General features: G+C 47.0%; 1 protein-coding gene across 1 annotated transcript in view; it reads left to right on the top strand.

Moving 5' to 3' along the window:
- MYO18B (myosin XVIIIB) overlaps positions 1-23,301 on the top strand; it is a 300,711-nt gene that overhangs the window by 85,452 nt on the left and 191,958 nt on the right. Inside the window, exons 14-15 of the mRNA XM_080986568.1 lie at positions 14,821-14,994; positions 18,775-18,865. Of these exons, the coding sequence (XP_080842694.1) occupies positions 14,821-14,994; positions 18,775-18,865 (265 nt within the window). The remainder of the gene's footprint in view (positions 1-14,820; positions 14,995-18,774; positions 18,866-23,301) is intronic.

Here is a 23,301-nt window from a genome sequence, read left to right as displayed (position 1 = left end):
CTGTGTAGAGTATTAGATCAGGGTTTTCTAGAGGGAGGTGGTCTAAATCTTCTCGGGGTTTCTCAGCTTGGCAGACTATCTTTGTACAATCATGGTGCAGGGTGCCATCATCTGGGAGGGGTAGTAGGGTTGCTGGGTTTAGGGAGTTGACCCATTTAATAGTGACATTGGATGGAGTTAACAGGAGGGCTTCATAATGGTTTAGACGTGGGTTCAAGAAGTGGTGGCAGCCCCTTAGAGTTAGAAGGCTTGAGACCGCGTGGGGAACATGGATTGTGATCTTATGTCCCAACACTGTCTCTTGAGCCTTTTGAAGGAGGAGTGCAGCGGCAGCAATGGCTCTCAAGCAACTCACTGCTCCCTTTGCAGTATTGAGTTGTAGACTGTAATATGCCACTGGCCTTTCTTGATCTCGGAAGGGCTGGGTAAGAACTCCTGAGGCTACCCCCATTTGTTCATGAATGAATAGGTTGAAAGGGATGCGATAGTCCGGGAGGCCCAAGGCGGGGGCAGATCGTAATTCCCTCTTAAGGCGTTCAAAGGTGTGATAGGCTTCCTCTCCCCAAACCAGTTCATCAGGATGATCTTGGCGGGTCATAGTGGACTGGGGTTTAGTTATTTCGCTGTAGCCGGGAATCCAAGCTCGGCAGAAGCCTGCCATACCAAGGAAGCCTGGCAATTGTCTCTTTGTTTTGAGGAGGGGAATTTTGGTGACTGCTTCTATTCTGTCAGTTGTTAGGCTTCGGGTGCCTATCCCCAGGATATGTCCGAGGTATTTTACTTCCTGCTTGCAGTATTGCAGCTTCTTAGGGGACACCTCATGTCCTTTATATGCTAGCTCGAGAAGGAGGTGTTCTGTGTCTAATTTACACGCTTCCTCGCTAGTAGAACATATTAAAATGTCATCTACATACAGCAGATAGGTAGACCAGGCAGATGTACATCCTGTAAATCCTGGTGTAATATTGCAGAAAATATAGCGGGCGATTCCGCATAACCCTGGGGTAGTCTGGTCCAGGTTAGTTGACTAGGTCCCCAGGTGAAGGCGAAGAGGAATTGACTCTCAGGGGCTAGAGGGATACTGAAGAATGCAGAGCATAGATCTGTAGCTCTGTACCATGTAGTTCTTGCCAGGATTGCATTTAGAAGGAAATTTGGGTTGCCCACCACTGGGTGGTGTGGTATCACAAATTGGTTGACGAGTCTCAGGTCCTGAACAAAACGGTAACAAACTGGGGCCCCTTCCCCCAAAGGTTTTTTGATGGGGAGTACGGGGGTGTTACAGGGTGACGCGCAAGGAACCAGGATCCCCTTTTCAAGGAAATCCTCAATCATAGGCGTCAATCCTTCTATGGCTTCCTTTGGTAAAGGGTATTGTTTAGTGCAAGGGAAAGGAAGGTCTGTTCTGTAAGTAATCTTAACCAGGGTAGCCAATTTTAGAAGTCCTACTGAAGTGGACTCAGTACCCCATAGCCAAGGAAGGCATTTCATTCTCTAGATCAGGAGGGAGGTCCGGAAATTGGCATTCCAATTTAGCATCTTGCACTATTCCTTGGAAGGTGGGGACGGACTCTTCAGGCATGTATAGATATATGCCATCTCCTGAACACTTTATTGTGGCATTTAATTTGCAAAGTAAGTCTCTGCCAAGGAGGTTTACTAGGCTGAGTAAGGTGTGTTCCGCCAGCAAGGGACTGACCTCAGCTGGGTGGAAGAGCGGACAAGTGTGGGGTATCCCATCCAGCCCCATGACCTTTCTGGTCTCTGATCCAGGTTCCAGGTGGCTATTTGCTAAAGTTGAATACGTGGCTCCCGTATCTAGTAAACGTTCATAGGGATGCCCGTCGATTTCAATCGTGCAAATGGGGTCTTCCGGTGATAGCGCAAGGACGGGGCAGATGGCTTGGGTTTGGGTGGGATCCCCTCTTAATTGTCAATAGGGCTCTCCATCTCACATCATTATGTCGCGAGGAGGAGGTGGGTATTCTGGTGGGTGCATGGGTGGAGCAGTAGCGTTGGTCCAATGGGAGTTGGGTGGATTTAAGGTGGCCATTTGAGATCTCATGTTCTGTTGGGGCCGGTGGTTCTGGGGTGGTGGGAGTGGAGGTGCTTGCGGACCATAGGATGCAGTAGGTTGGCCCCCATATCCCTGGGTTGTATCAGGATGGGTTGGGAAAGGGGCATAGCTGTTATTTCTCTCATAAGGAGACCTGAATTCCTGTCCTCCATAGGCTCCTGTGTTGAGGTATGGGCAGAACTTTTTTATGTGCCCTTCTTCTTGGCAATTATAGCATCCTCCTGTAGTGGGGCCCCATGGTCTGAGTGCGCTAGGGGGTCCTCCTCCCTGGGACCCTCTTCTTCTCCCGGTACCCCTACCCTGGTAGGGGTTGGGTTCCATGCTCAGGGCCAGCACATGTTCGCTCTCTTGCCTAGATTCTTTCCACTTTCTCTCATCCTGCGTGTTATAGACAGACTTGGCTATCGACAGAATCTCACTTATACTTTTCCCTTCATAGCCAATTTGGAGGTTGAGAGCTTTTCTAATATCTGGGTTGGCTTGATCTTTGAAGAAGCCCTTTACAATGACTTCATGCTGGGAGTTATCCGGGTCTATTCCTCCCCATGTTTTAATAGCGGATACAAGCCTGGTATAATAGTCCGAGGGATGTTCCTTTGGTCCTTGTAGGACGGATTGGACTTTGGTCCAATTGACAATGCGCTGACCAGCAGCTTTTATTCCGCCTAATATGGCCTTTTTGAACAAATTTAAACACCAGATCCCGTCAGTGGTGTTGTAGTCCCAAGTTGGCTCATTCCGTAAAACTTGGGTTGTGAGCGCTTCTGCCCCTGCGGGCCGGTTTGCCTGATAGTCTGGGAGTTCTAGCGCCTCTCCCGCTTTGGTTGGAATGTCTGCTTTCTCAGCTTCATTAAAGAGGGTGTTTAGAAGTACATGAACGTCTGGCCAGGTGGGTTTGTGGGTTGAGAAGATGGCACTAACTTGATGGTGGCACTTGTCTCGGTCATCTCTCAAGGAGGGCATTTGGTTCGACCATGTGACTAGGTCTGCAGTATAAAAGGGTTGGTGCGTGTATACCATCCGGGGGGGGGGTCCATTGGGCTCTAGAGGTGGGATCGGTAGAGCCCTTAAAGGCATCTGAACCGCTGCTTGGCTAGAGGTTCCCAGTGGCTCTACTGGTTCTTCTAACTGAATGAGGTTCTCTGGCGCAGTGCCCTTTTTCGCCTTGGCTTGCTGGCGAGTGAGTATTTGGCTAGTGCCGCCCCCCCGCTCCTCCTCCCCTTGATTCCATGTCGGTATCTGAGTCATTATTTGGGGCAGATGGTGTTACCCCTTGGTAATAGAAGGGAATCAGGGCTCGTTTGATAGAATCATCTGTGGGGTGTCCCTCGTAGGGGGAGCAAGGGCTGTTTTCCGGGCTTTAGCAGGGGCAGCTGCAAAGAGGGGGCTCCATGAGGAGCCGAAAGTAATCCCCTAACAGCCTTGAAGGCGGTTAGGTATTCTAGCAGACAGGGCTTCTTTTCCATCAAGTGCTTTCTTAGATTGTTTAAACAGTCTTCGTTAAAAGAACCCCCCGGCGGCCAGCGCAACTCAGGTTTCACGGAGGCTGTACCGGCGGACCAGGATTCTCTGCAGAGGTCCTCCAACTTCTGTCTGGACAATACTTTATGGCCTGGTATTGACTTCCAGTAGGTTAAGACAAATTCAAGGAGAGGAGACAGGGTCCCTCTGGGACTGGGATGGCTTCCGTGAAGCCTTCCTCCCAGAGGAAGCCCGCTCATTTTTGGAAGCCTGGGTACCCATTTTCTTAGTTCACGCGTGTCTGGGATAAAGAGGGGAGAAAGAAAAGGGGGTTGGTAAGGATTTCGGGTAACCTATACAGGGGTTTCTCTGATTCTTCTATCTTCCGTTGCCTAACAATTTAGTGGGGGGTTTTTTTGAGCCCTAGCTATCTGGTTTCCTCCCCAGACCCTCGGCACTCGTCCTTTCCTTTTTCTTATTCCTCACTCTGCCAAATGTTTCCTCAGTCTGCCAAATCCTGTTTCCTCAGTCTGCCAAATCCTGCCCAGTTCCTCCCAGGCTATCCCTCCTGGCAACCTCCTACCTATCATCACAAACTTGAGGAAAAGGGATGTTATGCAGTGTGGTGCCAGCTCAGGCGACCCCTGGATAGAGTTTTTGAACCGGAATACCCCCCTTGCTTTCAGAAGCGGGCTCACGCATGATACACATGTTATGTGGCACGACTGGTGCAGCTGCGGTAAGGATAGAAAGATAGTCCCTTCCAGCCCCCTGGGCGGCTGGCTGGAAGATCGGAAAAAGAGCTCCAACCCCTTGCTTTCAATGAGATGCCCGTTGCGGTGAGGTGGGTGTTTAAGCCGGTCCTCTCCGTCTTACCTCCGGGCTCTCGATTGGTGCGGCTGGCTGGAGTGTTTAAGACAAAGAGATAGAGCTCAGAACCCCCGTTTTGGGTTAAGCAGTGGTCCTCTGTCTCTCTCACTAACCGGACCAAGAGGAAGGTAAGAAAGAACGATAGATAAGAGGGCAGAGAATTAAGTTGCCAGGAGATTACCACCCCCCTTCCCACCAGTGCACTGGATTTTAACTTATACTCACGTGCCTTCAGCTGTGATCCCGGGATCGTTGAATAAGCCGGCCGGATCTCTCTTTGCTCCCCGGCTGAATCCCTTGAGGCTGGTCGATTACCACCTTGAAGATGGCCAGGGGTCCAGAGGGATCTTCCCAGGCAAAACGGCCCAGTGCCGGCTGAAGACTTCGGGGCTCCCGGTCAGCAACACGGGAGAACCGCAGCCCCACATTGGGCGCCAAACTGTTACGGAAAATCTAGGTGCGAGGCTGCTCTGCCACCTAGCTTGTCGGACTGACTCTGCGGGTCCCTGCGGAACAAAAGGAGCGCAGCCAGAGACCGGAGCAATTTAGAGAAGATTTAAAACTTCCCGCCATTACCCCAGATACAGTTCAAAAGCATCATCACTACATCATTGCTACATCATGATTACATCAGGAAAGGGGTGGGTTATACAGGATTAACATATGGGCAAAGGAGGGGGGAAACATGCAGAGTGGAGCATGCATTGAAAGGCACATTTTATGTACCGATGATTAGAGAACAATAGGGTCTTAGTTTATATAGTCTAGGGGCGCAGGGAGAAAAGGGGCACTTTTATTTCGGGGCTTGAGTTTTGTGTGGTGCTTGGTGCGACACAATGGAGGGGTTGGAGGGTCTCTGCAGGGCAGAGTGCCCTCGAGGTCATCGCCTCGAACCCTCCACAGGCTTTATGGGAATGGGAATGGATTACAAACAACTGCTCCGTAACAGTTGATCAAAGAGTTCACAATGATGTGTGAACAACTGACCTGTCACTGGCCAGTTTAAAGGACCCTAAGAAGGGAGAGTTGAGTGGTGGCAGTGACTTGTGGTTGAGCATCCATGGCTGGCACTTAGAAGGCAGCCTGAGCAGGCACCCTGGTCCCCTGGGCACAGGTTCCTTGACCATGCTGAGATGTTTTGCATTTCTATTTCAATGATCATGGATTTTTAAAATCTGCATCTTTACTAGTGATGGAAAGATGTGCTACTTTTGGTTCTTTCAGTTTCTCATTTTTCCAAACTTAAATTCAGTCCTCCACATTTCCACAGCAATTTGTGATTTTCTTTTTGGAAAATTCTTTTTGAAAAATTCATCAGAATGTTCACATTAATGTTTCCCAATAAACACATTTTTGTATGCAGTTTTGACTAATACTATACAGTTTTGCAAGCAATTTCCCCAAACACAAGGCACATTTGTGTATTACTTTCACAAATATATTCATTTTTATACACATTTTTTTCCTAATATTTGCATTTTTGTTGTTGTAAATGTTGGTTGGCTGGAGAACTGCATCACAAAGTTTGGATAGGTGTAAATTTTGGTTGCCTTGAAATGTGAGCTGAGCTGACTTTCTCCTTGATCTATACATATAAATTAGCACATGAAAATTGTTTGCAATTTTGTGTCCTCTTTTTTTGCGGGGTGGGGGGCGATGTGTAAATAACTGCCCTAATGAAGAAAAAAAGTGGTACAGAAGTCAACATGAGGAACGTGCCCCTCTAGGCACAAGATCCTTAGGTTGAAGGCTTAATCCCTGTTTATGCAACCAAATAGGAGGCCAGTTCTGTGTGCATGCAGGTGGAGATGGGGACCTAGGCAGAAGCTTTAACGTGGAAGTGCATGGAAGCCTCTGCGTGGATCAGGGCCTGGCTTCAGCTCCTCTATAAGCTCCCTGGTCTGACTGGCTTCATTGCTGGAGCAACACCACCCGTCTAGCTCCACGCTCCAGCCTACTAGGACAGTAGCTGCCATTAAGAGCCCAGTGGTTTGAACATGTTCCAGTAAGGACTGTTGGAGTCAAGGAGCCTGCTGCTCCTCCTTGCATTGTTTGCCAGCCCCACCTACCCTGCACCCTTGCCAAACTCCCCACCCCGCTTGCCAACCCCCAATTTGCACTTCACCCAATGCCCCCATCCATAGCTACGGGGGGCTAGCTGGTTTTTTGTTTTCTTTTTTTGCCCCAGAGGAACACCATTGAGGCTCCCAACCTGTGTGTATGCAAATGTTTGTGGAGGGGGCGCCAAACTGGGTTTTTGACCCAGGTGAAATGAAGCATGGTTTCATCCCTGCCCCCATCTCCTCATGCCTCCTTTAATGCCCCATATCCCTGTTGGAATATTCTAGAAAGAATAGAAAGAACTTGGTCTTAAACAGGTCTGAGCTTGCAGGGCAGCAGTTGAAGAAGGAGCAAAAAGGGTTTTCTTGTGTGTCTGTGTGTGTTTCTTTGTGGCTGATTGGCTGCTCTCCCCGTGCAAAGGTCAGAGGGGGCAGGGTTTCTGTTGAGGCAGGTGATTAGCTGTGGGAGGAGCTTATCAGAGCTTGCAGGGCAGCAGTTGAAGAAGGAGCAAAAAGGGTTTTCTTGTGTGTCTGTGTGTGTTTCTTTGTGGCTGATTGGCTGCTCTCCCTGTGCAAAGGTCAAAGGGGGCAGGGTTTCTGTTGAGGCAGGTGATTAGCTGTGGGAGGAGCTTATCAGAGCTTGCAGGGCAGCAGTTGAAGAAGGAGCAAAAAGGGTTTTCTTGTGTGTGTGTGTGTGTGTGTGTGTGTGTGTGTTTCTTTGTGGCTGATTGGCTGCTCTCCCTGTGCAAAGGTCAGAGGGGGCAGGGTTTCTGTTGAGGCAGGTGATTAGCTGTGGGAGGAGCTTATCAGAGCTTGCAGGGCAGCGGCGCGAGCCTAGCGGCGCACGCAGTTTGATCCATCTTTTAGATTTAGGGGAGCTAGTCTCAAACGTTTGTTGGGGGAGACCTAGGTTTTTTTATGCGGGGAGTTATTTGTCCTGTCTTCACGCTTTTTATGATGGAGGACCGCTGTAGCCACCCCCAACAACACGTTCTCAAGATGGAGGGGGAGGGAACAGCTGCAGTCACCTGCGGTTCCTGCGCAATGTTTGCTATCTTGCCAAAGGTTGCAGGCAGCTTTACCTGCAGCAATTGCATGTTGATTGCCCTCTTAAACGACAAAGTCCAGCAACTGGAGGAACGTGTAGCTACACTCCAAAGAATTAGAGAGCTGGAGCTCTTCTTGGAAGCAACAGAGCACACCGTCTCCACCAAGGAGGAGACAGGGGACTCCCCTGAGAAGGAGGCTAGTTCACCAACACAGGAGCCAGATATATGGAGAAACGTGACTCAAAGAAGTAGGAGGCCCAGGGTTCGCTCTGATTGTTTACAAATACACAATCGCTTTGAGGTCCTCTCCCCTAGCATGGAAGACGAAGAGCAGACTCCATTTGAGGATCTCTCCCTCATTACAGTCGATCAGGTATATGAAGACAAGCAGCAAAGTCAGTCCTCAGGGAATGTGCAGGCGACCTTGGAGCGGACAGCTCATGGAAGAACCCCGACCAAACCTAAGAGGAGGCGTGTAGTGGTGATAGGGGATTCTCTACTGAGGGGAACAGAAGCAGTGATCTGTGGGCCTGACAAGATGTCTCGGGAAGTGTGCTGTCTCCCCGGGGCTAAGATCCAAGATGTAACTGAACGACTGCAAGGAATCATAAAACTCACTGACAAATACCCCTTCCTCTTGGTTCATGTGGGAACCAATGACACTGCAAGCAATAGCCTCCAGAAGATCAAAAGAGACTACGAGGCTCTGGGCAGGAAATTGAAGCAATTAAATGCACAAATTGTCATCTCATCTGTCCTCCCAGTTGAACGACGTGGCCCAGGGAGAGAGGGGAAAATAGTGGAAGTGAACAGCTGGCTTCGCAAATGGTGTAAACAGGAACGGTTTGGATTCTTAGATCACGGACTGCAGTTTCTTGAAGATGGACTTCTGGCAAGCGATGGGCTGCACCTCACAACGGTTGGGAGAAATGTTTTTGCCAAAAATCTCAGAAACCTCATCAGGAGGGCTTTAAACTGACTAATGTGGGGGAGGGAGACAGTGCTCCTGAAGGTAGGAGTCTATCAATTGATGAAGATGATCATCCAAATGTCATAGACCAAATGGAGCAAACAGCACACAGACCTAGTGGTGGGAGGAAAAAATCCTTAAATAAGAGTCACGGGGGAATGATGAATGGACTTCAATGTCTGTACACTAATGCGCAAAGCATGGGAAATAAACAAGATGAGCTTGAGCTCTTGGTACAGCAAACTAAATATGACATAATAGGCATCACTGAAACCTGGTGGGATAAGTCCCATGATTGGAATGTAATAATGGGGGGATACAATCTATTTCAGAGAAACAGACCAGACAAGAGAGGAGGAGGAGTGGCGTTATATGTCAGGGATGTGTATACCTGTGAAGAGATCCAAGATTTAGAACCTCAAAGCCAAAGTGAGAGCATTTGGGTCAAAATTAAGGGAGAGAAGAATAACAGTGACCTCATTGTGGGAGTTTACTATAGATCCCCAAGCCAAACGGAGGACATAGATGATGCCTTCCTGGAACAGATGGCCAAGCATGCAAAAGGAAGGGAGATAGTAGTAATGGGGGACTTCAATTACCCGGATATTTGTTGGATGTCAAACTCAGCCAAGAGCATAAGGTCAAACAGATTCCTCACTGGCCTTGCAGACAACTTCATTGTCCAGAAAGTGGGAGAAGCAACAAGAGGAACAGCCATTTTAGACCTGGTCCTAACCAATGTTGATGACCTGGTTAGTGGGGTAGAAGTGGAAGGATCATTAGGCGCGAGTGATCATGCTCTTCTGAAGTTTACTATACAGCGGAAAGGAGCAGCCAAACATACTAGGACTCAATTTCTTGACTTTAAGAAAGCTGACTTCATAAAACTTAGGGAAGTGCTGGGTGAGATCCCATGGACAGTAATACTAAAAGGAAAGGGAGTTCATGATGGCTGGGAGTTTGTTAAGAGGGAGATACTAAAAGCACAACATCAGGCATTACCAATGAGACGGAAACATGGAAGGTGCCTAAAGAAGCCAGGGTGGCTATCTAAAGAACTTTTAACTGAGTTAAGATTAAAAAAGGATGTGTACAAAAAATGGAAAAGGGGGGAAACCACCAAAGAGGAATTCAAACAAATAGGCAGCACGTGTAGACACAAAGTCAGAAAAGCTAAAGCACAAAATGAACTCAGGCTTGCTAGAGAGGTTAAAAGCAACAAAAAAGGCTTTTATGGGTATGTTCGTAGCAAAAGGAAGAACAAAGAAACAGTGGGGTCACCCAGAGGAGAAGATGGTGAAATGCAAACAGGGGACACAGAAAGGGCTGAACTCCTCAATGCCTTCTTTGCCTCAGTCTTCTCCGATAAAGAAAACAATGCCCGACCTGAAGAATTTGGAGCAAATGATTCAGCAGAGGAAACACAGCCCAGAATAACTAAGGAGATAGTACAAGAATACTTGGCTAGTTTAGATGTATTCAAGTCTCCAGGGCCAGATGAACTGCATCCAAGAGTATTAAAAGAACTGGCAGATGTGATCTCAGAACCACTGGCAGTCATCTTTGAGAATTCCTGGAGAACAGGCGAAGTCCCGGCAGACTGGAGTAGGGCAAATGTTGTCCCTATTTTCAAAAAGGGGAAAAGAGAGGACCCAAATAATAACCGCCCAGTCAGTCTGACATCAATACCAGGGAAGATTCTGGAGCAGATCATTAAGCAAACATTCTGTGAGCACCTAGAAAGGAATGCTGTGATCACCAATAGTCAGCATGGATTTCTGAAAAATAAGTCATGTCAGACTAACCTGATCTCGTTTTTTGACAGAATTACAAGCCTGGTAGATGGAGGGAACGCAGTGGATGTAGCCTACCTTGATTTCAGCAAGGCATTTGACAAGGTGCCTCATAATATTCTTGTAAAGAAGCTGGTAAAATGTGGTCTTGACTGTGCTACCACTCAGTGGATTTGTAACTGGCTGACTGACCGAACCCAAAGGGTGCTCATCAATGGTTCCTCTTCATCCTGGAGAAGAGTGACTAGTGGGGTGCCACAGGGTTCTGTCTTGGGCCCGGTCTTATTCAACATCTTTATCAACGACTTGGATGATGGACTCAAGGGCATCCTGATCAAATTTGCAGATGACACCAAATTGGGAGGGGTGGCTAACACCCCAGAGGACAGGATCACACTTCAAAACGACCTTGACAGATTAGAGAACTGGGCCAAAACAAACAAGATGAATTTGAACAGGGAGTCACTCTTCTCCAGGATGAGAGAATTTCACCATCTTCTCCTCTGAGTGACCCCACTGTTTCTTTGTTCTTCCTTTTGCTACGAACATAGCCATAAAAGCCTTTTTTGTTGCTTTTAACCTCTCTAGCAAGCCTGAGTTCATTTTGTGCTTTAGCTTTTCTGACTTTGTGTCTACATGTGCTGGCTATTTGTTTGAATTCCTCTTTGGTGGTTTCCCCCCTTTTCCATTTTTTGTACACATCCTTTTTTAATCTTAACTCAGTTAAGAGTTCTTTAGATAGCCACCCTGGCTTCTTTAGGCACCTTTCACGTTTCCGTCTCATTGGTATTGCCTGACGTTGTGCTTTTAGTATCTCCCTCTTAACAAACTCCCAGCCATCATGAACTCCCTTTCCTTTTAGTATTACTGTCCATGGGATCTCACCCAGCACTTCCCTAAGTTTTATGAAGTCCGCTTTCTTAAAGTCAAGAAATTGAGTCCTAGTATGCTTGGCTGCTCCTTTCCGCTGTATAGTAAACTTCAGAAGAGCATGATCACTCGCGCCTAATGATTCTTCCATTTCTACCCCACTAAACCAGGTCATCAACATTGGTTAGGACCAGATCTAAAATGGCTGTTCCTCTTGTTGCTTCTCCCACTTTCTGGACAATGAAGTTGTCTGCAAGGCCAGTGAGGAATCTGTTTGACCTTATGCTCTTGGCTGAGTTTGACATCCAACAAATATCCGGGTAATTGAAGTCCCCCATTACTACTATCTCCCTTCCTTTTGCATGCTTGGCCATCTGTTCCAGGAAGGCATCATCTATGTCCTCCGTTTGGCTTGGGGATCTATAGTAAACTCCCACAATGAGGTCACTGTTATTCTTCTCTCCCTTAATTTTGACCCAAATGCTCTCACTTTGGCTTTGAGGTTCTAAATCTTGGATCTCTTCACAGGTATACACATCCCTGACATATAACGCCACTCCTCCTCCTTTCTTGTCTGGTCTGTTTCTCTGAAATAGATTGTATCCCCCCATTATTACATTCCAATCGTGGGACTTATCCCACCAGGTTTCAGTGATGCCTATTATGTCATATTTAGTTTGCTGTACCAAGAGCTCAAGCTCATCTTGTTTATTTCCCATGCTTTGCGCATTAGTGTACAGACATTGAAGTCCATTCATCATTCCCCCGTGTCTCTTATTTAAGGATTTTTTCCTCCCACCACTAGGTCTGCGTGCTGTTTGCTCCATTTGGTCTATGACATTTGGATGATCATCTTCATCAATTGATAGACTCCTACCTTCAGGAGCACTGTCTCCCTCCCCCACATTAGTCAGTTTAAAGCCCTCCTGATGAGGTTTCTGAGATTTTTGGCAAAAACATTTCTCCCAACCGTTGTGAGGTGCAGCCCATCGCTTGCCAGAAGTCCATCTTCAAGAAACTGCAGTCCGTGATCTAAGAATCCAAACCGTTCCTGTTTACACCATTTGCGAAGCCAGCTGTTCACTTCCACTATTTTCCCCTCTCTCCCTGGGCCACGTCGTTCAACTGGGAGGACAGATGAGATGACAATTTGTGCATTTAATTGCTTCAATTTCCTGCCCAGAGCCTCGTAGTCTCTTTTGATCTTCTGGAGGCTATTGCTTGCAGTGTCATTGGTTCCCACATGAACCAAGAGGAAGAGGTATTTGTCAGTGGGTTTTATGATTCCTTGCAGTCGTTCAGTTACATCTTGGATCTTAGCCCCGGGGAGACAGAACACTTCCCGAGACATCTTGTCAGGCCCACAGATCACTGCTTCTGTTCCCCTCAGTAGGGAATCCCCTATCACCACTACACGCCTCCTCTTAGGTTTGGTCGGGGTTCTTCTGTGAGCTGTCCGTTCCAAGGTCGCCTGCACATTCCCTGAGGACTGACTTTGCTGCTCGTCTTCATATACCTGATCGACTGTAATGAGGGAGAGATCCTCAAATGGAGTCTGCTCTTCGTTTTCCATGCTAGGGGAGAGGACCTCAAAGCGATTGTGTATTTGTAAACAATGAGAGCGAACCCTGGGCCTCCTACTTCATTGAGTCACGTTTCTCCATATATCTGGCTCCTGTGTTGGTGAACTAGCCTCCTTCTCAGGGGAGTCCCCTGTCTCCTCCTTGGTGGAGACGGTGTGCTCTGTTGCTTCCAAGAAGAGCTCCAGCTCTCTAATTCAGTTTGTCGGGTCAGCATGTGGGTGACTCTTTCCCTTCTTGTCTTTTTTTCATCATGTCATAAGACTTAACCCAGTGAGAGACCTTGCTCCTTGCTCCATTGCCTTTCTATCCAGCTTCCAAGTTGCATATGTAGGATCTGGTTTCCTGCCAGCTTGTGGGTTCTGCAACTTATCAGTCTGAACCTTTGCAGACTGGCTCATTCTGCAATTTGACTCTCTATTGATCCTTTTTGGGAAACATGAAGTTGAAGTGATTATCCCAGGGGATAAACGATTTCCTTGGAAATATATTCACCCATTTGGTTTTGTGGGGGTGTGGCTGGGTGGCTGTAGCCCCATTCTTTCCAGGATTGGCTGCTCCTTCCAGGAGGCCTTCCGGGCAGTCCCACAAAGTCTTTCCAAAGGGGAGAGCAGTGGGCAGAGCTGGAGGCAGGGGAGTGGGCTCTTATTTTGTAGGTGCCCTTTCAAAGCCACCAGCAAATGCTGTGCTGCATTTCAGCGCATGGAAATATGACTCCTGCAGGGCAAAATCGAAGGCAGCGCTCAGAGGTGAAATGAAATCTAATTGCTACCATCAGTTTAATTCTGCTCTCTGTCTCATTTATGAATGGCTGCCATCAAATTGCAGCTAATTACCGCCAGCACTTTGTACGTGAACAGCCATTCATTTTCAGACCTGATTCGTTTCCTTCTCTCCCCCTCTCTTTAAAAAAAGTCTGCCTCATGAACTTGCTTTGGTTTTCTTTTCCTCTGGCTCTATTTCTTTGGCCACTCTTAATGGAAACACAGCCCACCCAGGAAACATCAACACTACAAACTTGATCCCCTTAGCCACATAGGCCCATGTGCAGAACTGGCCTTGTTACAGGGGACACTTAAAACATGTACAGTGGTACCTCGGTTTAAGAACAGCCCTGTTTACGAACTATTTGGTTTACAAACTCCGCAAAACCAGAAGTAGTGTCTCAGTTTGCGAACTTTACCTTGGTCTAAGAACGGAATCTGAACAGTGGAAGGGCCCCAGGCGGCGGAAGGCCTCATTAGGGAAAGCGTCCCTTGGTTCAAGAATGGCTTCAGTTTAAGAACGGACTTCCAGAATGGATTAAGTTCGTAAACTGAGGTACCACTGTACCGCTGTGAGTAATCGATTTCTTAGTGTGGCAGCACCCACCCTAGGGAACTCCCTGCCTCTTGACACCAGGTAGGCATCTTCACTGTGCTCTTCAGCACCTGCTAAAAGCAGTTTTGTTTCAACAAGCTTACATGGATATGTAGAATGCTGACATGTGTTTTTAATCTGTTGGTTTATATTTGATCTTAAATATGATTTGAATGTTTTCAGTAGCTGTTCTTAACTGTTATTGATTTTGCTGTTTTATTCTTTTTGCAAACTACTCTGACATTTTTTCGTCTTACAATTGGGTGGTGTATATATAAATGATATGAAATAAATAGAATCATAGAATTGTAGAGTTGGAAGGGACCCCAATGGTCATCCAGTCCAACCCCCAGCAATGCAGGAATCTCAGCTAAAGCATCCATGGCAGATGGCCATCATCCAACATCATGAACAACTCTCACTGTCAGAAAGTTCTTTCTGATGTTTAGTCGGAATCTCCTTTCTTGAAACCTGAAGCCATTGTTTTGAGTCCTACCCTCGGGAGCAGTAGAAAACAAGCTTGTTCCCTTCTTCCATGTGACACCCTTGAGATATTTGAAGATGGCTATCATATGTGAATTATATCAATATATTGTAAATTACAAATAAATTATTTGTCATTCACAAATCACAGAATTCACAAATTTAAGCATTAAAAGTGAGCCAGAAGGAGTCGTCATGGAAAACAAAGGCTTCCTGAACATAAGCCCCTTCCTCTCCTTTCTGTTCAGTTGGCAGGAAGCAGTTCATGCAGTTTGAGTGGGCCAACAAGGCAGCGGAAGTCCTTGGCTGCGATTTTGAGGAGCTCACAACAGCCGTCTTCAAGCACCACCTCCAGAGGATTATTGAGCAGGTCACGTCTGGAGCCGGAGGACAGCTCAGCCAGGACCAAGGCTGGTCGGATGGTAAGGGCCTTTCCTCATGCAAAGTTAGCAGGGGAAAGAGAGGCTCCGTTTTGACAATTCCCCTCCCTCCATCAACCTTGGGTTGAATATGCATGTTTGAATCCATCTTGGGAACAACTCAGACAGGTACAGATAGATTCCCCCCCTACCCTCGGCCCATCTAGTGCAGCATCCTGTTTTCACAGTGGCCAGTCCACAAGCAGGACATGAGTGCAGTAGCAGCACTCTCCCTGCTCATGATTCCCATACTGGAAGCAACGCGCTGTCTCCATGGCTAGCTGTTGATGGTAAACTTATTTTCCATGAACTTGTCTAAACCACTTTAAAAGCTACCCAAGTTGGTGGCATCACTGTATCTTGTGGCAGTGAATCCCAAGGGTTAGCTATGTGCTCTGTAAAGAAGTGTTTCTGTTCTGAATCTCCCACCATTTAACTTCACTGGATGACCCCTTTGGGTTCTGCTATTCAGAGAGAACAAGAAAAACTTTTTTTCTCCACTCTTTCTGCACAAGACATTGTTTGATACTCCCTGGGTTTTAGTTTTATGAGAGAGAAAAGCTTCTCTTTCACCGCACCATGCATAACATTATTAACCTCTGACCTGTACCCTCTTGCTCTCCTTTTCTTTAGAATAAAAAATACCCAGTTGGTGTACCCTTTCTTTATAAGAGAGTTTATCATTTTGCTTGCCCTTTTCTGAACCTTTTTCAACTTTGCAATGTCCTTTTTGAGGTGAGGCAGCCAGAGTTGCACACAATATTTCAAGTGTGTTCACACCATAGATTTGTATAACAGCATTATAGTAAAAACAGTTTTGCCCTTAATCCCTTTGCATAGCATGGAATTCACCTTGTAACAGGGACCTGTGAAGCTACCCTGCTCACCCGACCTCAGTATTGTCAGTGTAGTAAACAGAAAGAGGCAGCTGAGGCTCACAGAGGCCATTCTCAGCTCTACTGCCAAAAAGGTCCTCCTTAGAGATTCCAAGCCCTGAACCATGAGCAGATTCCCCACACTGAAGTCTAAGGAAGGGCTATGGCTCAGGGACAGAGCACTTGCTTAGCACATGAAAGGTGCTAGGGTCAATCCCTGCCAGCTTCACCAGATAGGATTGGGAAATACCTCTGTGCCTGGTGAGCCAATGATCTGGCTCAGTACAGGCAGCTTCCTGTGTTCCTATGGAGAATGATGGCCCACCAAATCCAATGCAGTCTGCTTTGGTTGACAGCAGTGCTGTTTTTTTCTGAAAAAGAGGTGCCAGAACTCAACATGAATGTCTCCCTTGTTCTCTTATAATGGCAATGGCACCCACCGGAGAGGTGCTGGAATTAAGTTCTGGCCGAAAAAAAGCCCTGGTTGACAGTAGCTGTCCTATGCCTGAGCTTAGGCCTGCTGACCAAGCACATTTCTTACCTGGAAGTTGCACCTGAGACCTTCTGTATGCAAAGCCAAGTGCTCTTTCACTGAGGTCTGGGTTCTTTCTGTGTATCACTTCTCTCTCTGCCTCTCTGTCACACACCTTATTGTTCTGCCTCTCTTAATTGTGGCACTCATGCAATGATTAGGTAAGTGTGTACACATTTGCAGGCAGTGATGCAGGAGGAGAGGAAGTGCTCACAACCCCGTATCCAAGGACCACTCTCCCCTCCCTACTAACTAGCACTCTGTGGGCCACAGCATGCAAAGCTACCTTGTCAGAGGCAAATTGCCTTCAAATTTTTGACTACAACAGGGGCAATCAGAGGTAACATTTTTTTTTTTTTTGCACTTGAACACTAAACAATGAGATTGGTTATTTAAAAATAAAACCCTTTTGATTTTCAGCCCTTTTAAAAAAAGGTAGCTAAGCGCAGCTGGCTTTCCAAACAGCTCTTTGAATTGTAAATCTGCCAGGTATTTAAAAGCAGGAAAAGCGGGTTGGAGAAGGAAGGCGTAACCAAGATATTAGCTGCCTACTGAGATCTGGGACAGGCAACAAGCTGTTTGCGGCCAGCTTTCTTGCTGTATTTTGCCTTGACAACACCCCCCCTGCTTTTTTGTAACTCTTTTCATCTACTGCCTCCCGCCCCCCCACTGCTACCTGCTTTTGTGCACTAAGTAACAACCAGTGTTTATTCGTGGCTGAAATTTGCCAAGGAATGGACCTGAAAACAATTTAGAAAAGATGCCAGCTGTAGTTGGTTTCCTTAGCAACGGGCTCAGGTTCCAAGCATGTAAAACCCTCAAAGAGGCACCTGCTTCCCCTTCTTCCTTCCTTAAACTCTCCTCCAATCAATATTTCAAAGTCCCCTACCCCAATTCAGGTTTTTTGCACCAGGAAAAGATCTGCCCTCCCAAGAGGAACAGGAGCGACAGAGCCGCTCCTGGTGCTGAACCCTGAAGAAGAAGAAGAAGAAGAGTTTGGATTTTATATCCCGCCTTTCACTCCCTTTAAGGAGTCTCAAAGCGGCTAACATTCTCCTTTCCCTTCCTCCCCCACAACAAACACTCTGTGGGGTGAGTGGGGCTGAGAGACTTCAAAGAAGTGTGACTGGCCCAAGGTCACCCAGCAGCTGCATGTGGAGGAGCGGAGACGCAAACCCGGTTCCCCAGATTATGAGTCTACCGCTCTTAACCACTACACCACACTGGCTCCTGCAGCTGTTGGCAACATTTAAGATCTCTCAGTGCATCATTTAACACACACACACACACACACACACACACACACACAAATAATCAATCCTCAACAAACATTTACCCAAGCAACCAACACATAGTACCAGACCACTAACCCAAATCCCTCCTTAGGCCTAAGAAACAACAGCAGAGTGGCTCTTCTGTCTGGTTTGCAATGCAGCAACCTTGACCCACATCCAGGCACACTGCATTTAGGTTCAAGCCCTGTTATTTATACCCAGCCCAGATAGGCAAGGCTTAATGCCTCAACCGCCTCCACCTATACTGATTAGTGTCATGTCTACATCCTCCCAGTCCCATGATCTGGGTAATCAAGCCCCAACTGGGCCCTCTTCAAGGGTAGAAGTACTCCTGCAAGGACTTAAAGCGGCCTTAAATGAAGGGTTAATTGTGCAAGGCCACCAAGCCTCCTCATCCATCTTCCGTGTTTCCACTACAGGAACTCAGTGCCACAAGATGGATATGGACTTACATGGCTTTAAAACAAGCTGGGGGAGGTATGGGCCAATGGCAGTGGGCTGGGCTATTCCCTTCAAGCCTCTACCTGTCCATCATGATTTGGATTTTTAATTTTGATAGTTTGTGTCCCATGCTGATTCCCTGCTGAAAAGTTCCAACGTGATGCTGGTGGTTTGGGTGCAGGTTGTATTGGAGACTGTGTGCCCCTCTCCTCGTTAGAATACATCATGCATCTGATGGAGTGGCCTCCTGCATTACAGGGAGGAGTTGGACTAGTCCCTTCCAACGCTACAGTTCTATGATTCATGCCCTCCAGACATTTTGGATGACAGCTGCCATCAGTCGCAACATCAGACAGCCCTGCTGGCTGGTGTCCACAGGAGCAGTCACTCAAACATTTGGAGGGCACCAGGTTGGTGAAGACTGGCTTATGCCATAACAAATGGTTAGTTTTCTTCAGGTGCAACAAACCTTTTGCTGTTTTTTTCCTGCAACAGACAGACACAGCAGTTGCCCTGGTTAGAAATTGCTTCTGGTTTGATCGCAAAGCTCTGAACTAATAGCATGTGGGGAGGACTGCTGAGCAGCCATGCCCAAAGGCACTGTCAGGAAAATTAAGCAATCTGTGTCTCTCTCCTTCAGGTCCCAAGATGACAGGTGTGGAGTGCGTGGAAGGGATGGCTGCGGGGCTCTATGAGGAGCTGTTTGCAGCTGTTGTGTCGCTCATCAACAGGTATGTTTGTCTTTGAATGCTGCAAACTCACTTTTGGAAAAGTAGGCCTTTCCTTGGCTAGATCACAAAGATGTGATGAGCTATAGGAAGAGCTGAGGGGTTGTTGCATCTTTCTGGGTTTTCCACTGCCCATGACACCTACATTTTAAAAAAGACTTCAGTTGAAAGTTGGAGAATAAATGAGAGGCGGGTGTTTGGTATGGAGGGAATGCCATTTGTGAAGGATGCTTGCAGCGGAAGAAAGATGTGAAAGGGCCATAGCTCTGGGGCAGAACACCCACCTGGCATGCAGAAGGTCCCAGGTTCCATCTCTGACAGCATCTCCAGGGAGGACTGGGGAAGTCCCCTGTCTGATACTCTGGGAGCCACTGCCAGTCAGAGTAGACAACACTGAGCAAGGGGGACCAATGGTCTGACTCTGTCTAAGGCAACTTCCTGGGTTCCTATGTGATCCTCCATCAGGGTGAGTGCCTTTAAATCATCTGTCGCTTTTGCTGTCCAAACATGTTAGAGAGAATATGTAGCATCTTAGTCTGGTTTTCTTGGATGTTGAACATAGAGAGCTAGGGAGACATCAGGGAAGAGCGGTGCCTTTTTATATGTGAAGTTTCATTTGCCTTCGAGATTCTCCTCCTCCTGCATGAGAACATAGTTCCACAATAGCTTTTAAATATGGTTTTCTGTACAGTTGTTGTCAATGTTAATGAATGGTGGTATTTAAATGTTTTTTAAATAAATAAGAAGATCATGTGTGTGCCTCAGCCATCAAGTAGCTGCCAGGGGTGGGGAGTTCAGACCTGCCACATGCCTTAACTGACTTTTAGCTCCACTAATGCTGACATCACTTTGTCCTCAGTTCTCCTCTTTGCAATCTAGATTCTTCTTGCAAAGAAATCCCAAGGAGAATGTGGGGAGCTCTCAAGCACCCGGCAGGCCCGCAATCTAATTTTGGAAGCAAGTTCCATCTTCAAGGTGCAACTACAGAGCTCATTGGCCCCTTGAAGCACCTGAAATTCCCAGCATGTTGGGCCTCTTGGTTGGTGGGCCTTGGAGTCAGGCTTCCTGGAATGGACCTTTCCCCTGACAGTGCTCATTTCCACACATAGGTTCAGCCTCTTTCCCATTCAGCAGTTGGGTTAGTTCCTGCCGTGTCCTTGCTTCCATTAAGTGGGACACCCTGTTGTTATCTGCATAGGTGTAAAGATGCATTTGTTTGTTTTGTTGCTGGTCTTTTTTTATTTTAAAAAAGAGAGCATGTGGAGTGAAAACTGTGGTGTGCTGAGAGCAACACTTGTTTACTTATTAATAATGGATGTGACTTTGCAGGATTGACACAAAGGTTACCAGCATGTTGAGATTAATGCGCCCACTTGAGGGAGTCAAATAACAAGCTTCATATGGGGCAGGCGGGGGGACACAGAGAGGCTTGCTTCCTAATGAAAAAGCTTCATTAGACTGGATCCAAAGGTCAGGAGGAAGAGGCCTTGGTTGCCTCTTCTGTCCCAACAAGGTGGTGGTTGTAGTAATTACTAGATGTGCTGTCAATCTGCTGCTGTTGTTGCTGGGCTGGGGGTGGCTTTTCCTTGTGGCTTCACAGCTGCAGAAAATGCTGCTTAAAGCTTCATTGGGACCAGGCTTGGAAAGTGCTAGCAAATCCTCTTCCCAAATGCCACACCAGCCATTGATGTAGAGAGCACACCTCCTTGTGCAAAAATGCCATGTATCTAAGGAGTACGGCTTGCAAAAACTGTGTACATTGGCTAAAATTGCATACGAAAATGTTTGTGTTAGGAGCAATGCACCTAAAATGCTGGTGAGCATTTTTCAAAAAGAAAAAAAAATCATAAATGCAAAAATGTGGTGAACTAAATTTAGGGTCCAGGGTCCAGGGGGAAGAGGGAAACCAAAACGGATAGATTCAGCCTTCCTGTAAGGATATCAGGGGGTTACTCGAGAGCAATTAGGCAAATGCCTCCCTGGTAGGCTGTAAAGCCTAGTTATTGGTGCCAAAAAACCTTCACCATGCAGAGTGCCACTATTCCGTGGCTCGCTCATTCACTGGCAGAATCTGAGAGTGAGCGGTCCTTAAACCTTCCCCAGCAGAGTAGTTTCTTGATGCCCAGTCTGCGCTTGCCCTCTCTGTGCGAAAGCCTACTGCGCAAGGAGGGCGTGGGTAACAAAGGACCTCTCTCCTCCCCGCTTTGCTCAGGCAAGGTGTCCTGGCACCGCCTCCAAGCCCTGAAGCTCTCCTCCGCTGAGGAGGTGCTGCTTCCCACGATCTTTGGGGGCTCTCTGTAATCCATCCGGCTTTTCCCCTCTCGCCCCTGAGCCGATGGCAGTTCCCTGACACTTCCCTAGTTACATAGTTCTTAGATCAGAGAGATTTTCTTCTGCCTTCAAATCTTAGAGGGTTTATTCTCTGTCTTAGCACTCATCTTTGGGAGAATGTGGTATTTATGGCAACTTCTCTTTTGAATATCACCTTCACTGTGTGCTGCGCATGCATGCATTCTTCCTTTACCAAATGCAAAAGAATCATCTTGGCCTTTTAAGTGACCCAAGTGGAAATGCAGCCTGTCATAACAACGTAAGAAGAGAGTCCTGTAGCTGGACCAGGCCAATGGGGACCCATCGAGTCCAGCATCCTCTCTTCACGGTGGCCAACCAGATGCCCATTGTGGGAAACCCACAAGCAGGACCCAAGCACAAGAACATTGTCCCACGCCCTGTGGTTTCTGGCATTCAGAAGCATTGCTGCCTCTCCCACTGTGGAGACAGAGCAGAGCCATCTTAGTCAATAGCCACTAAACCTCTTTTAAAGCCAAACACTGATGCTCCTTTTTGAGTTTAAAACAAACTTGAATAGCAGACTTCCGGGTTGGCGCCATCGCCGAATGGCGGACTCCCTCCGAGCTCCGGAGGGAGCCTGCTCGGCAGGGGCTGGGTCCTACCGCACCGGCGATGCGGGGACCCTTAAAAACCACGGCCACGGGGGCCGTGGACATGGAGACTCGGCTGGCACTGCTAGCGCCCTCCCGACTCGTGAAGGAGCCTTTTTAAAGGCTACGGATCGGGTGCCGGGGAGAAGCGTGGTGCTTTGAGTCCTCTGCTATCCCTGCCGAGCGAAGCCGCATGCCATCCGGCGGAGAGCGCTGACTTCTTCCAATGAAAATTCGGACTTCTTAACAACAGCCCGTGAGTAATTTGGAAACCGGGTTCAAAAGGAGAAAAAAAGAATTTTTTTTCGGATTGGACACGAGCGGGGGGGGGATCCAAAAAGGAAGTCAGTCCCCCTCCCTACTGTAAACCTTCCAAAACAAGGATGGGGAAACCAAGGTCCAAAAAGATTTGTATTGCTGATAAAAACTAAGAATTCCACGATGGGGAACTACAAGAACTGTGCTGGAGGAAGAATTGAGGGAGAAGGGAAACGTAACCCCCCCCCCCCTGGGAACCGGGGTGATTGAAGAGAGAGCCTGGTGAAAAGAGTCGGAGATTTTGACAGCTGTCAAAGTAGCTGTCAAAGTCGGAAAGTAGAGAGGATTTTATTATGAGAACTTTGCTGGTTAAATTTGTTACAATTTGCTATAACTCGTTAAAACTTGGATACAAAATGGCGAAAACATGGATAACAATCGGACTTTTGGACTAGAGAAAACAAAGTTACAACAATCCCCCTAGAGGAATTTCGGGACATTACAAAGATGGTCGTAAGTGGAAAAATACCATTGGAATTTTACAGGACTGGTTATCTTCTGGGAAAGCTGCAAAACGGAAATAATATTTTGTCTACAAGGTGTTCAGCTAAAGGAGACAATAGAATTTTCTATTGAAGAAAGGAAGGGACTGAACGCAAGTTTTTGTTCCTGAATAACAATAATCCCTGTAGAGTTACTAAACTTCTGAATTAGAACGTTTCAGCAGCGGAACAAGAGGAAACTGGACTACAACTTGGAAAGAACAATGGGGGGAGTTTTATTAAAGATTTGAAGTTAAATGTTTTAAAAAATAATTATAAAAAGAAAAAGCCAGCAAGGAGTTGGGGGAAATAGGTGATTTATGGACTTTAAGAATTCCAGGCAGATAACATGGTTTGGTGGTCAGGGGGAAATTAAACCGGGGACAGGGGGGGGGGGAGAACTAAAATCCAAAGGCTTGTCAACTTTTTTTTTCTGAATTGGCTCTTTCTCATCTATTATACTTTTTATTTCTTATTTCTTATATTTCTATTGTGTGGGGTGTCTTTATCATTAAAAAAAGGGAAATTGTGGAATGAAAATGGGGTGGGCCCTGGGGAGAGAACTTTTGTCTTTTATTAGGGGTATTGATGAGGAGTGTATAAATTTTAAATTCGAATAATGGTCTAAACAAATTAAGTTTCAATTAGAACTGAGAGCTTGTGGAGCCAACAATATGAAAGGGGAATATGGTAGGGG

This window comes from Podarcis pityusensis (assembly GCF_964106645.2).
Source record: "Podarcis pityusensis genome assembly, chromosome: 16".
Classification (NCBI taxonomy): domain Eukaryota; kingdom Metazoa; phylum Chordata; class Lepidosauria; order Squamata; family Lacertidae; genus Podarcis; species Podarcis pityusensis.
The sequence above is the reverse complement of the archived record's forward strand: the minus strand, read 5'-3'. Positions and strand labels throughout refer to the sequence as shown.